We start from the raw sequence: 13,855 nt of genomic DNA, 5'->3' as shown, positions 1-13,855 counted from the left end.
AGAAGCCGCAGTTCATATTGATCAAGATTGATCTGCCCTCTTAAGTGCATTATCCAAAAAGTTCAAGACGATTTCAGTTCGAAAAGCCAAGACTCATTCTCCAAGTGGTATTTCAATGGTGAAACTTTCCAGTCACCATTCATAGGTGATGACTGGGTTCTTTGTACAACACTTCTTTTTGCGAACTTGGGATATTCACTGAGAATCTGACAAGCGAGAAGGTATCTACATTATGACTCATTGTTCGACCATTCAGTTTTTAAAACGTAAAACATGCGGTAGCTTTCCGCGTTGGATGCATGACCATATGGTTCTAGCAGCATGATAGGTGTTATCTATTTGGTACCAAATTTCACATCTCAGGCATTCATCATGTCGGTCATGTACATTATGCTGCATGTGAGTATAGGTAGAATGTGTGTTGCCTTGAAGTCCCATGGTAAGATAGCATACTCTCATATTGTTTGCCATGTGCGCATAAAAATGTAATTCGAGGAGGATTTCCCTTGTGATTCATTATTCAGTGACACAGGCAAACCCCAAATACCATCTAGAGCAAAAAAACGTAGACATGAGAAAGTTTTTGCCATGCTAATTTCCGTTCAATTAAGCTCTCGCTGTGATGTAGCAGCACTTAAGCGCATTTTTTCATAAAAATCAACTATAGCAGCTACTCGTTATCAATACTGAGCATGATTTTCCTTTTACCGTAAACCGCCTGTTGGTTATTTTCCCGAATTTTTTTTCTCCCTCGTTGGTTAACTTCGTTAGCACTGTATGCATCTCAGCTCAAAATGGCCTTCCAATAAGTATGATGTGTTGTAAAACTTCTCTCAATGCAATCTAAACGATTACATTTTTGAGAGGAGGTCACCTGCCGGAAAGCCAGGTGACTGATATCATTAATTTTATGTATTGAGGAAGAGGCAGAATTTATAGGCTGCCAATGAACCGGGCTGCCAAACAACATCCGGAAAAAAAGTTTAATTTTTAAAAATAATCTACTTGAGCCCATGTATCAAGTAAGCAGGTAGCTATTGGCATGTGATGTGAAATAATGACTATACAGTTTGTTTTAGTTTATAACTTTCATCCATGATACGTTGCTCGTCAACTTAAACTAACTGGGGCACATGATACTTGGAGTGAGCAAGATGAACGCCATCTGTAACTGGCCAGTTCTAAGGTCAAGGACGCAGACTGAGGCGGCGGCATATTCAGCTGAAACGTCAATAAAACGTGATATATTGCCGATATCTACCATCTAATGGTTAATGTTATCCAATAACCTGGACGGATCCGTTATTTATGCTCATAGGTGAAATGTAAGGACATGTTAACTCGTACATTAGTCCATGGAAAAGAGCTCGGGTTATTTTGGTGTGAGTAAGGAGAGTCTATGAGCAAGTAGGCCAACATGTATGTGGTCTTTACTACTAGTATGCGATCGCGACCAGTTATATTTATATATAAGAGAACGTTAGTTTTCTCAAAACCCAAGGTTTAGTATTTTTCTGCTGTATGTTTTTCTTGCTTGTTGAACACGAGAGAAACTTTTTCTTGGCAGCAGCCGAATCTACATGTACATGAATGTGCGACTAAAACAGTCAGGTTTTACTCATTTTGTAAACACCATGCCAGTCGATATGGTTTGGATACACTGTGGTTAGGTTATCCCCGTCATCTGCATAATCTTCATTCAGAACCCTAGATACAATTGATGCTCATAAAGATCATATCGATTTGAACAATTTGAATTACAAATTTCCCGTGCAGCTGAACTCTAATGTTCCCTCATCTCATATAAAATGATCGCAAACCAAATATCAAACTGGAATTGAAGAAGTCCTCAAACAGTTAGTTAAAACCAATATAAGTACTATAATATGATGTCTATATTTATATTCAATATTTGATCTGACAAAAGCAATTTTTACTGCGAATTCCGTGTTGTATATGTAATTGTAAACTTTGCTCTTTACCACGTGTTTTGATCTATACATTTCAAAACTTGTAAGCATTGCTGAAAATGTTGGAGTGTATAAGAAAAGTAAGATACAATACTGTTATGAAAATGAACAGTGAATCAGCTTAATTAAATATTTAGGCTCCGTTAACGGTTATAGTGTTATTAAATATCAAGTTCCAGCAGTCGTTTAGTTGTCACTCTCACAATCTCAAATAGTTATTCGCTCATTACGAGCCATTTTTCTTCCCTCTGGGCAAAAAAACTATTCCTACTCCTATCAAGGTGCAGGTAAAGGGACGCATTATATGTTTTGATCATCGGATGATAAAATGGACACGTACCCCACCCATTTAAGAAAGAACAACATTTTCCTTCAGTGTAATCAGTATTGGACAAATATCTCACTATGCAATTCTGATCAGCACAGTTCTTCCCATCCAAATCATTCGCCCGACTCTTTGATGGCAACTTTACATTGAGGACATGCTCCGCATGATGCGACACTAAACCACACCATCAAGTTATCTCTCATATCTTAACAGACAAATTCCCGCTGGGGAAGAACTGTCAGAATTGATGGACAAAAAAATCGGCAGAGATGGCATGGTAATTACAACCATTACTAACACCTCGCCTCTGTGGTGGCTGTTCCCATTTTTTATTACCCGGTGAATAGGATTGACTGGCGGCTTATAATTACACGTTTAGTTAACATTTGATTTGAGAGTCGAGGCTGTCGGAGATCACCATCAGCAGACGTATCGTAAAGCAGTCTCGATTGCATCACGTTTATTTCCCGTTCCCGTTTAGCTTAGGCCAATCGACCCATATGAAAGTTGTTTCATGGTGATCGATGTCATCAAGATTTGCCCAGGTAACATTTTGATAAGACAGAAGAACAATAAATGTTTAGGCCCAGGTATGAGCGGGCTTTGTTCAAAGACAATAGACCGAGTATTGGGCTCGGCCTGAATTCTTTTGAATGACTGTGAGGTAAGCGGCAAATAACGTAGTGCAAACAATCCTTGATATACATGTAAGGTGGAAAGCTAGTCTTTTGAATCTGTACTATTCGCAATCATTAAATGGGTGAATAGGCAAAATTGGCTGAAATGAGCTCCCTCTCGAGCTCACTTTCCCCTATTTTACCTAACCATTCCCCATTTTGTTATTAAAAGCATAAACATCGAAATAAAATGTTCGGGACTTCGATCGAAGCTGGGGGGTCATCAGGAGCATCTGCTTGTCTTGGGATTCGTTTTCAAGCAACGAACCTGTAGATGCTGAATATTTTAACAGGCACCATATTGGGGTATTTGTGGTCTTGAAATTAGTAAACGATACAAAGTCAAGTCCTTCTTTAAGACCATGAACTTGTGCAGTTTTTGATTTCAGCGCCTCAGTTGTTATCTCAATGAATGCATAGCCTTATATTAGCTTTTCTTGTAGAAAGTGGAGAAGATGGCTCTGCAGTAGACCAATTAATACATGGTATGGTATATTACACATCGTCTGATTACACGATCCTGCTGTGCTACTGTCTTTTCCGCGCTGTAGAAAAAGGCGCCTAAAAACGGTAGTCCCCCCAGGTACGTCTGGGCATGCTGGGCACGCCAGCATGAAATCAATGTCATTAAGATGTGCAGCATTGTCTGTTCACAGTTCTTAAAAATAAGACCTCGGAGGTAATTAGTGCTCGGAAAAGTGGAAGGTTCTACATCGTTTCTGACGGAATGTGTCCGGCTTGTTTCTAGTCTATGTGTGTTAAGCACGATGCAGTGTACATTGACCAGTGTACATTGACCAGTGTACATTGACCAGTGTACATTGACCAGTGTACATTGACCAGTGTACATTGACATTGATTAAAACAAACTCATGATTTAAGAAAATGAGTTGGTGAAGCAGCATCATCGAAATCTTAATACCCCGATGGGTTCACCATGGCCTGTCTTGAGTGCTGGTGCGAAGTGGATTATGCCAGTTGTTGTGTTTGGTACAGTTCCTAAAGCATCTCCCGTGTGAACCTCACACAATTGTATCTGCAACAACTTGGCAACATGTTACCCAATACAACATTTGATAAAAGCCTCGGATAATGTTTCATGTCAGATTTATGTGTGCATGTTTTGTATGTAGGCGTATAGTACATTCATGGAAAGAAGAAACCACGTTTTATCTCAGAGGTTAATTATTGTTAAAGGAAAGGGCCCGCCAAAAAATGGGGAGTTTTGGACGGCCCGGTCAAAACCTTAGGCGGGAATAAGGTTTCATTGATAAATATAAGGAGTTTCAAGGCCCCCAAATTACTTGTAAGGTTCAATAGATACTGGCCTTTCATTGGTTTATCGTTTGCGTATCATTTACATACTCTCATCTTGAAAAATATGACAATATTTACGATCACGTTATTGATTTTTGCAACATTTTCGGTAACGCGCCCCTTGCGGATCTGTAAGGTACCATTCGGATGCTTGAAAAATGTTAGTGGCGTGGCTCCATCTGCTACAGCTGTCACCGCGCCGGTGTTAGTCTCACGTCTTGGCGTCTGCACCACCCTTGGGGAACACCTCAATGCCGTTGGCGTACTGACGAGACCAGCGTCTCTAGAGGCTCCGACATTCGCCATGAGCAGTGACAGGTCACTTGGCTGGAATGGCCCCATCTCCTCTTCACTCATGTTCATTGCCGGCAATTCTGGCAAATATCTTGAGTCGTCATGGTTGTCAAACAAGTCTTGGATAATATGCTGCTCCATTTCTTCTGTACTGTTCGGATCAGGGGCCTCGCTCTCCTATGGCAAGCCAAAGCGGAATTTATTCAAGACCGTGGAATTACTATTCAAGAAGTTAAATATATGTTCAAGACCAAAATATGTTCAATCCTGAATCAAATATTGTCAACCTTGAATCAAATATTGTCAACCTTGAATCAAATATTGTCAACCTTGAACAAAATATATTCAACCTTGAACAAAATATATTCAAGACTCACGTGACCATATTCAAGACGCACGTGACCACAAAAATTGATGACGTAGTTGCTCATGTTTTGATGCTTTACGGACTTTCCCGAACCCGCGTCCGGACTTTCCCGAACCCATGGTACTTGTGTTGCGTTTCGGAGCTCGAATTGTTCGCACGAGGTTTTGACACATGGTTGTACACGTACCTAGCCGCCTACACCTGACATGTACTGTAATCCTACACATCATGACATGGATGCCGAGTGAATGTCAGAGTCGATACATGTTTCACAGACATATCAGGCAAATTATAGGTTCAAAATGCGCAATGCCTGTCGTGAAACAGAACGCATCGGAAGTACCACAGATTCTACGCTCTATGTTTTGAATATTGCGCCTATTTTCCCAGTTATTTGCCTATCGTCACCTTTGACATGTTCTTTCGCTAACTTTAACTTGCGCGCGCGCTGAGACAACCCCGCGTCGTGAGTTGCGATGACGTAACATGCGCTTCAGCCATTTCGATTTGTCAGGGAAGGTCTTCGCGGACTTCGTCCCTCTTTTTTGTGGGTTTTTTGTAACTCTTTATGATTTGAATCGGGAGGTTTCAAGATTCAGGTAAAAGCAAAATATGTATAGAAACCCCTAGCCCACTGTCATTCAGAATAGTTAAAAGGTGTACATCAAAATCAAGGTTTGATTGTCCGTTGTCTTGAATGCTTCGCCAGAAGTTTCGATGAGTGCGCGCCTCGTGCGATGCGTACATCTATGCATTGAGCATGCACTCTGTGTATAGGAGCAACGTCTCCCAGCGATTTTACAGTACCAATATCATTATGTCATGTACTAAGTTGTGAGAATATTTAGGACTGCTTTCAATGATCTGTGTGACAGTAATATGTAGGTTTTAGTTCTCCGTGTAAGACCATGTTGTAGGAAAGACAAATTTGAGGACATTTGTATACTACAAGTATGGTTGTGATGTACTGTTTCTGATTGTGACACATGTTTGTACTATTTCAGAAAACCCCATGTTATGGTGTTAAAAGAAGATTAGAAATCGACTCCCGAATTGTTGAGTTTTCCATCCCTGTCTCCACCATTCTACGTCATCAATTTTGTGGTCACGTGCGTCTTGAATATGGTCACGTGAGTCTTGAATATATTTTGTTCAAGGTTGAATATATTTTGTTCAAGGTTGGACATATTTTATTCAAGGTTGAACATATTTTATTCAAGGTTGAACATATTTTATTCAAGGTTGAAAACACTTGATTCAAGGTTGAACATATTTTAGTCTTGAACATATATTTCCTTCTTGAACTTATATTTAACTTCTTGAATGGTAATTCTAAAGTCTTGAATAAATTCCGCTTTGGCTTGCCATACTCTCCACCGGCCCAGAATCCACCGGCGACTCGAAATCCATACTACTATTCTCTCCATTTTCCATTTTCTCCTCTCTCCAACTCACTACTATCGCTATTGACTGCGTACCATACACTAACATTCTTTCGCTATCATTGCTAACTTCATTTACTAGAACACTGGCCTCTTTGTAGCCGATTATGTAACCCATAGTGGAAACACCTGGCAGCGCCGCCCGGCATGATACACGTGCTACTGGCATATTTATAACTCGTAGTAAATAAGGTTGTAAAAATATGCAAATGAGATGCCGTATATGGAAACCATGACGTCACTAAGCAGTGCTTATTTCTGCTACGGGTGGCGCTGTTGCTTGCTTCTGGAGGCGCTATTCAACCTCTTTAAGGTGCTTAACATTGCTAGGATGAGGTGGATACCATCAGTCAACATTTGTCAGGAAAATAATCTCGATGATCGCGGCTGTCAAGATATCATCTTGAAAATACATGTAGGTAGAAAATCATGGCAATTACAGAAAAGATACAGGAAATGGCGATTATGATTTATGAAAATACTCTTAGCTGTCAACTTTTTATCTAAAAGATAGGTTTGCGGATGTAGGTAACCAACATCACAATTTTTTTGTCAGTTGCTAGTTGTGTAGTAGGGAAATAATCTCGACCATCAGAGCTGTCAAGTTATCTTGAAGATATAAGATTGCTAGAGAACGTTGAAAGCAACAAATATCACGAATATGGTGTAACAGAATGTATACATGTACAGTGGAACCCCGGTCGGCGAACACCCCGGTAACACGACCACCCCGCTATGCAGACCAAGAATCGCCGGTCCCGAATGGTTTCCTCTCTAATTACCATTACAAGGCCCCCGGTAACACGACCACCCCGGTATCCAGACCACGACCACCCCGGTATCCAGACCACGATCACTGGATTGGGCGGTCCCAATGACCAAATTCACCCCTCTAACGCGACCAAAGGGCCTAATTACGGTGAAAAGACGAATGCTGCCATGCTACAGATGAAAAAAATGTTCAAGTCCAAATGTTTTTTTCACTTGTTTTTTTTTCTTCTGCTCAAAATGAAGAAACATCATCAGTCCCAAAAAAATTGGGCTTCAAAAAAAATCTTAGAATTCTGAACTTCACTTTTTTTTCTGCTCAAAATGAAGAAACATCATCAGCCCCCCAAAAACTTTGGCCTGAAAATTGTTCGTGTTACCGGGGTTCCACTGTATGAAGAACTGTATTCTTTTAGCTGGTTGCCACCGCCAGTACATGTAGGTCAGTGGTGTTTTGAAGGTATATATCGGCGGGGTAAAAACATTCAACAATCACATTACATGTACGTCAGTTATCTATGAGAGGATACCTTTGCTGAAGCTCTTTGGAACCAACTGATAGCGCGAATGGTAGGCCTTTTTGTAAAATAGCAATGTGCACACTGTTTCCTTAGAAAAAGCATTACATGAAACGCAGTAACATTTTCCATTAAGCTGCATTTTCGGTTAGCATTTGCCAAAGCCCTCTATCATATTTCTTCGGCACGGTAAGCATGATGTAATCACGACTATTCCGCTAAGTACTTTAAAAGCAACAACCAGCCACCTTCTTGGACGAGATTTAATGCTCAGAATCCTTGCGCATTTCTCTGCCATAACAACTTACCACCTCCTTAATCCGTCGACGATTAAATGCCACGTGAGGTTTCCTCTTGAGATGCTGCGCTGAATGAGCATTGGTATTCAGCGTGGCTTTTCTTTGCTGGCGGTCAATCATCTTCTTCTGGTAATAGCATTATTTTCTTTTAGCCTGTCAGGATATATCAAGGGAGATGGGCGTATGACAGGTCAAATTCATATCGCTAGAAAATTGCTGGTGTAATAGTCTTTGGAATTAGAAAGCTTGTTGTGTGCGGGCTGGGTTTGATAGTTTTCTCGGTTGCCCAAAATTATGTCAGTATACATGTGAATGTCGCAACAACCCTTAAAAGATGGCTAATTATGATCAATTGTCATTTTCGTATGTGATAATAAAATATCAGTTTAAAAACATCAAATATTACATTGGATGAATACGCTGGGGCATTTAAAAAGTGCCTGTTTCCATCTGTTAAGGCATACTAGAATGGGGGTGTTAGACCAACAGTATCACCCAAGCATATTTTATAGGTAAAGTTCTCAAAAGTACTGTCCCCAAATGGTAGGCCTATGTCATATACATGTCACAAATATGTTGCCCGTTTGCGGATTGCCACCTGTTGGCTATATTTTCGGTTTATACATTGTAAGCTTACATGTATTTCTGCAGAAGTTTGTTAATTCTTAAATTTGTGTCATGTCTGATGTACAATATAGATTTTTCAATTCAAAATATTAAAGGAAAAATATTTTTTAATCTTTTCAGATCAAAACAGCTCATCAAAGGTGCCATACTCGATAACGAGTTCCTCAAAAACTTGGAGGCCAACCAAGTTCGCGAGATCGTGGACTGCATGTACGAGAAAAATGTCAAGCAAGGCCAGTATATCATAAAGGAGGGCGAAGCCGGGCAGCATCTCTATGTCTCTGCAGGTAAGGATAACACAACACTTTTAATAGAGATTTTTAGGCGACCAACATATGTATAAGTAGTGGCATTTATCCTGGCTATGTGTGACTTCAGAAAACTGTTACGACCGAAGTCAAGGCGAAGACCAAAATCGAGGATATGACGCTTTGGTGATCATTATGGTGATGATGATCAATCGATCAATCTGTGTTACGCCTGAACTCGAGAGATTATCAAGAACTGATAGAACTAAAGTGTGCCAAGTCATTTGCATCTTCAGAGATATCGAATCCCAGTCTTGGATGTTCACTATGTTCATGTTGTGAAGCATGGCTCAGTTTAAGCTGCCAGAAAACCTCCCCTTGATTTATCACTTTTTCTGTTTCCGAGTTCTCAAACCAGGTGATTTATTAACATTTTATTTCATTTCCGCTAAATGACTGTATGCAACATCACGCGCAATGCAACGCTTCATAAAGCATTGCCGTCGGACTAGATTATAGGCTGGAAAATTAGGTTTGTTATTGACATACTATGACGTCCTAAGTCTAGCCAAATCTATAAGAATTTTTTTATCATATGACTAATGGACCGACCTATTTTCTCTTGCAATCAAGGCTATAGATTTTAACTGTCTATCAATGGAAATGGCCACAAAAATGTTGTAGATATATATGGCGGTAATTGGCCAATTTCGATCGTTTGGGCCGTAACATCATTCACAACGAAGACACCTTGCCAGTAAAACACCCTGCCTGCTTCATCTTGAAGAAGACGAAAACAGCTCCGATGGCGATGCATATTGGCCTGGTGGGCCAAGCTGTAGTGTCGGATCAGGAGAACGAGAGATAGAGAAATCAATCTGATCATTATCTAATGCCAAGGTCACTCTTGCGACAAATCCTTCAAACAAATTTGAACAATAAAATAAGACCGTTATTCCATGGGGACCTTTTCCGCTGTTTTATCAGACTAGAAAAAGAAGGTACGTTCAATATACACATTTCTTGCCAGGGTTCTTCTAGAATCTGAAAATACCAAAACGCACTGAGTTCTAGTATGACAGCCTACATGTACACGTACATTACGGCGTTGTTGAAATTTATATTCAGTATGTATTTACAAAATTGAAATCTTCAAATTCAAGTTCAGTCCATTTTTTTGAACGAGCTGAGTGGTTTCTTAATGTCACGGCGGATTCGTGAGTAATGCTAGCGTCACGATTCTATGGCTAAACAAGATGACACATTTTTCCTCTCTCATAATTCCTCTTTGATGTGAAATCAACAGTATTGGTTGCCTGAGCGTCGCAAGTTACCGGCCATTGACATTAAGAGTGATTGATACAGGAAGCTAACCCCATATAAGTTGACGATGAAAGACCAGAACTGTCATGTGCATGGCGTGGTAGTTATGTCGGTTACAAAGGTGACTGGGAGGGGGGGGGGGGGAGGGGGGGGGGTATGCGAACGACCGTACAAATTGATAATTAGAAGCCCTTGAGATGAAGTGTCTCAAATTTTTCAACATTGACGCAACAATACATGGACATGTACATTCTGGCATAACACTTACGTTTAGAGACTTTTTCATTTCACTTTTGTGGAATATTTGAAGGGAGGGGATAAAGAAGACCCTTTCAGCAGTTTCGCAGAACGTTCGAATCAAGTTATCTTTTGTGTGTACCTCTTGTCACTGACGTTTTGGTTCTTCCTGTGAAACTGGTATCAGTCTCGCCTCTCCAAGCTGTTAGTGTTACCCGGTACTTGACCAAAATGTCATTCAGTCGCTTGCTAAAAAGGTATTCAGTAAACAACTATAATATGACTAGGTTTACAAAAGGTAGGCATTTCGTATATTCTTTCAGAAGATCTGATAAACACGGTAACACAAAGCTATATATTCCCCATATTTACCTTATCCACAGCAACGTGAATGGCTTCTTTGTATTGTGCACTTTACCAAGATTCCAGCAAGTCGCTTTTGTTTACCCAATATGTTGAAAAGGCTTACTTTTGTCTCATTCGCTTCCTAGTCGATTCTTCATAGCAAATATTATTGAGTGAACTGAAAGCATTTGCAAATGATATCTTGGTTGACCCTCTGGAGTGCCCGTCGGCGATCATAATCGAGCGGGCGGGGACGATATATAAGTTTTTTTTGTTCACTTACCCAAAAGAGCGCCGGATTTCTATCGATTCTGTCAGTCACACTCTCCTAAGAGTACCTTTGATTTAAGGATATTTTCGAATAAAGCATTGCTGCAAATACCTATTGATAATTGGCCTGCAGTCACAATACATTTGAACAAAATGCAATGAAATGAACAAAAGAAATTTACTGATGAAAAAGAATGATCTTTTCCCGTGACGATCGGAAACAACGCGTATGGGTGACTCCTGTTACATATCAAATTTTGCATCTAGCGCTGATGCCGGCAAACTTCAGCTGTACTGAGCCAATTACTAACTCTGTTGAGAAAAGCAATTTCGTGCTTTTGGACTTCAATTGCTTCACTTACTCTCCAGTGGCTCTCACGACAGTCCCTCAGACAAATGGTGGACTCCTTGCGTTCGGAATCATCATTAGGCGAGTCAGCGTTGGGTCACCGCTGCCACGCTGGTTCCCCTAATTGGTCTATTCAGTATATCCCCTGTCAGGCGTTGCCTGTCAACAAATCAGTTTCCGTTCGTGTACGGACCTAGATCCGAGGTTCGTGTAATACTGACATGTAATACTACAATGTAATACTGACATGATGACAAGCTAGAGGATAATTGGAATAATAAGTGTCATCTCTCATAGAAAATTGCCATTTTCCCCCATTTCCTGCTCCCCTCTAACGGTATGTCGATTCAGCGTGATCCCTCGGTGGTCGCTGGTTGTCACAGGGCAATAGGCATCGTGTGGGAGGAAGGAAACGACCATGGCGCACGCAAAGGGCATGAAGTGAGATGTAGGTAGAAATACACTAATAATTGGCGTTATAATAAACAAATTGGACGGTATCGATGAGAGCCGAAGGGTGCAGAGCAGAATGCTTTGCAGTTGTGCCGAGTTAAAATGGTTTCGATTTCCCTCATGATGACATCGTCCTTGGCGTATTCTTTCGTCCTGGCTTCCTCGAAGCCAGCTTAACATTATTGAAAACTACCTCACCATACATTTACGTGATATTAAATTTGTTTGAAACATTTCTCTTTAATTTCTTCACCTGTTAAGCAGTATCGTTTATTCACCTGGGCCAAATTGTCCAGAACAAGACAGATCACTAATTTGGCTTTATCTGTCTCACGATCCTTCAGCAGAGGCTAGATTAGATTTAACACCAAGTTAGTGACAAACCTGTCTTGAACAACCAGGCTCTGGAGATAACATCAGTGTATCATACGTTACGTGCCCTGCTACAGCATTTAGTCCAGAAATCGAACGAATCGATGAACATGTAAAATAATAGAAAAATCAGCTTACGCGAGATAATCAGAGGAATATATCATTCGTCAGCTAGATCAACAGTGACATTATTCAATACAATTGGCACATCGATTCCGCATCGAAATAGAAAACGCCTTTGGCGAAAACAACCCGCGTGGAGATAGCAATTGCTTGGAAGCTCCAGATCAACATGGAGCAGATCCGAAATCAAAGCGATTGTAGACTTCGACAGCTCATTAATCTGGGCTGATGATGGTTCTCGGCCTGGCTTATGGATCTTTTAGCGATCTACTCTTCGTATTGCTTTGGCTCAAAAATATTTATTCTTAGACCTGGCGTGTTTGTCAAAAGGATATCACATATTCAAACGCAAACAGCGTGTTGTTGAGTTGATCTGTTTACAGTTTGAGATAGTGCACCTCTGTTCCTGACCTGATCTATATATTACTCATTCGATAATTACGTGGTTTGGCGTTAATTTGCTTTTTGTTATTGAGCCTGGATATTTATCCACCGTTTGGTGTTGTACGAGATACTATCTTAGGAGTCGTTCATTTAGTACGTATGAAACCATGAAGCTTTGTTTGCCAGCTTTATGATGCAACGAAGGGAAAGGGGTGGAGTATTTGTGAATTGTGTGTGTCACTTTAGCGATGGGCCTCTCTTGTAAGCATCATCATTGGCCTTATTTTTTTCAAATCCAAAAATCAATTGAGAAATCATTCAATTTCTAAATAGTGATTTAAATGACGACTAACAATGAACTCAGTGGGGACGTACCCAACGGCTACCTCCGTCCCATAAGAATATGATGATGCAGAGTCCAGGCACTAATGATGCGCGTTTTGTTTTCACCAAAACTGACTGGTGTAGTTCTCTTGGGTGAAATCCCTAGACAGTTTTTCAAAAGCTCAAAAACCCGTATCCTAAGAGTGAGTGGCACTTTGAGAAGATGGTGCCTTGATATTCTATTGAAGGCGTCTCAGGGTAAGCTATCACAAACGCTTGATGAATTAGATGGAAGCTTTCCTCTAAGATAGTATCTATTAAGATTGATATAAGCGATTGGTTTTGGACGTAAGTTGGGAATCTGTTATACCATCACGCTATCGATGGCGATTTGCACTTTTAGCAGCGCGTCCACATTCCTTCGCATCATATCTATATGTGTTATCTTAATTTAATTGGCTCTTTTGTAGTTGATTGAAATATCACCTCATTTGAGGAGAAATGTTGAGATTGAGGAAAGAGATAACAAGTATTTGACAAAACTTCAGGGCGGCCATATAAAAAATTAATAGAAAATTGCCAGTTAACTTTTACTCGGGAATTTTAGAGGAATTCTATATTTTCATTCCTAGAGATCCTCCCCACCATGGCTGTACACTAATCTCAGATAAGTCTACATACTTAGTTTATCGTATTTGCGTAGCTCACTGTTTATGATAAGCCTCTCGGCCAGTTATTTCTGTTGTAGTACAACCAACTTGCCATTCTCCGCAACACTAGAACTCTTCAAAAACAGTGTAGGCCTTGAAAAGAATCTCTG

General features: G+C 40.4%; 1 protein-coding gene across 8 annotated transcripts in view; it reads left to right on the top strand.

Moving 5' to 3' along the window:
* LOC135484525 (cGMP-dependent protein kinase 1-like) overlaps nt 1-13,855 on the top strand; it is a 97,242-nt gene that overhangs the window by 36,271 nt on the left and 47,116 nt on the right. For all 8 annotated transcript variants that reach the window (XM_064766116.1, XM_064766159.1, XM_064766151.1 and 5 more), the window contains exon 3: nt 8,728-8,894. In XM_064766116.1, the coding sequence (XP_064622186.1) occupies nt 8,728-8,894 (167 nt within the window). The remainder of the gene's footprint in view (nt 1-8,727; nt 8,895-13,855) is intronic.

Source organism: Lineus longissimus, chromosome 1 (assembly GCF_910592395.1).
Source record: "Lineus longissimus chromosome 1, tnLinLong1.2, whole genome shotgun sequence".
Lineage (NCBI taxonomy): Eukaryota > Metazoa > Nemertea > Pilidiophora > Heteronemertea > Lineidae > Lineus > Lineus longissimus.
Note: the sequence above shows the minus strand (reverse complement) of the source record. Positions and strands in the feature narration are given on the sequence as shown.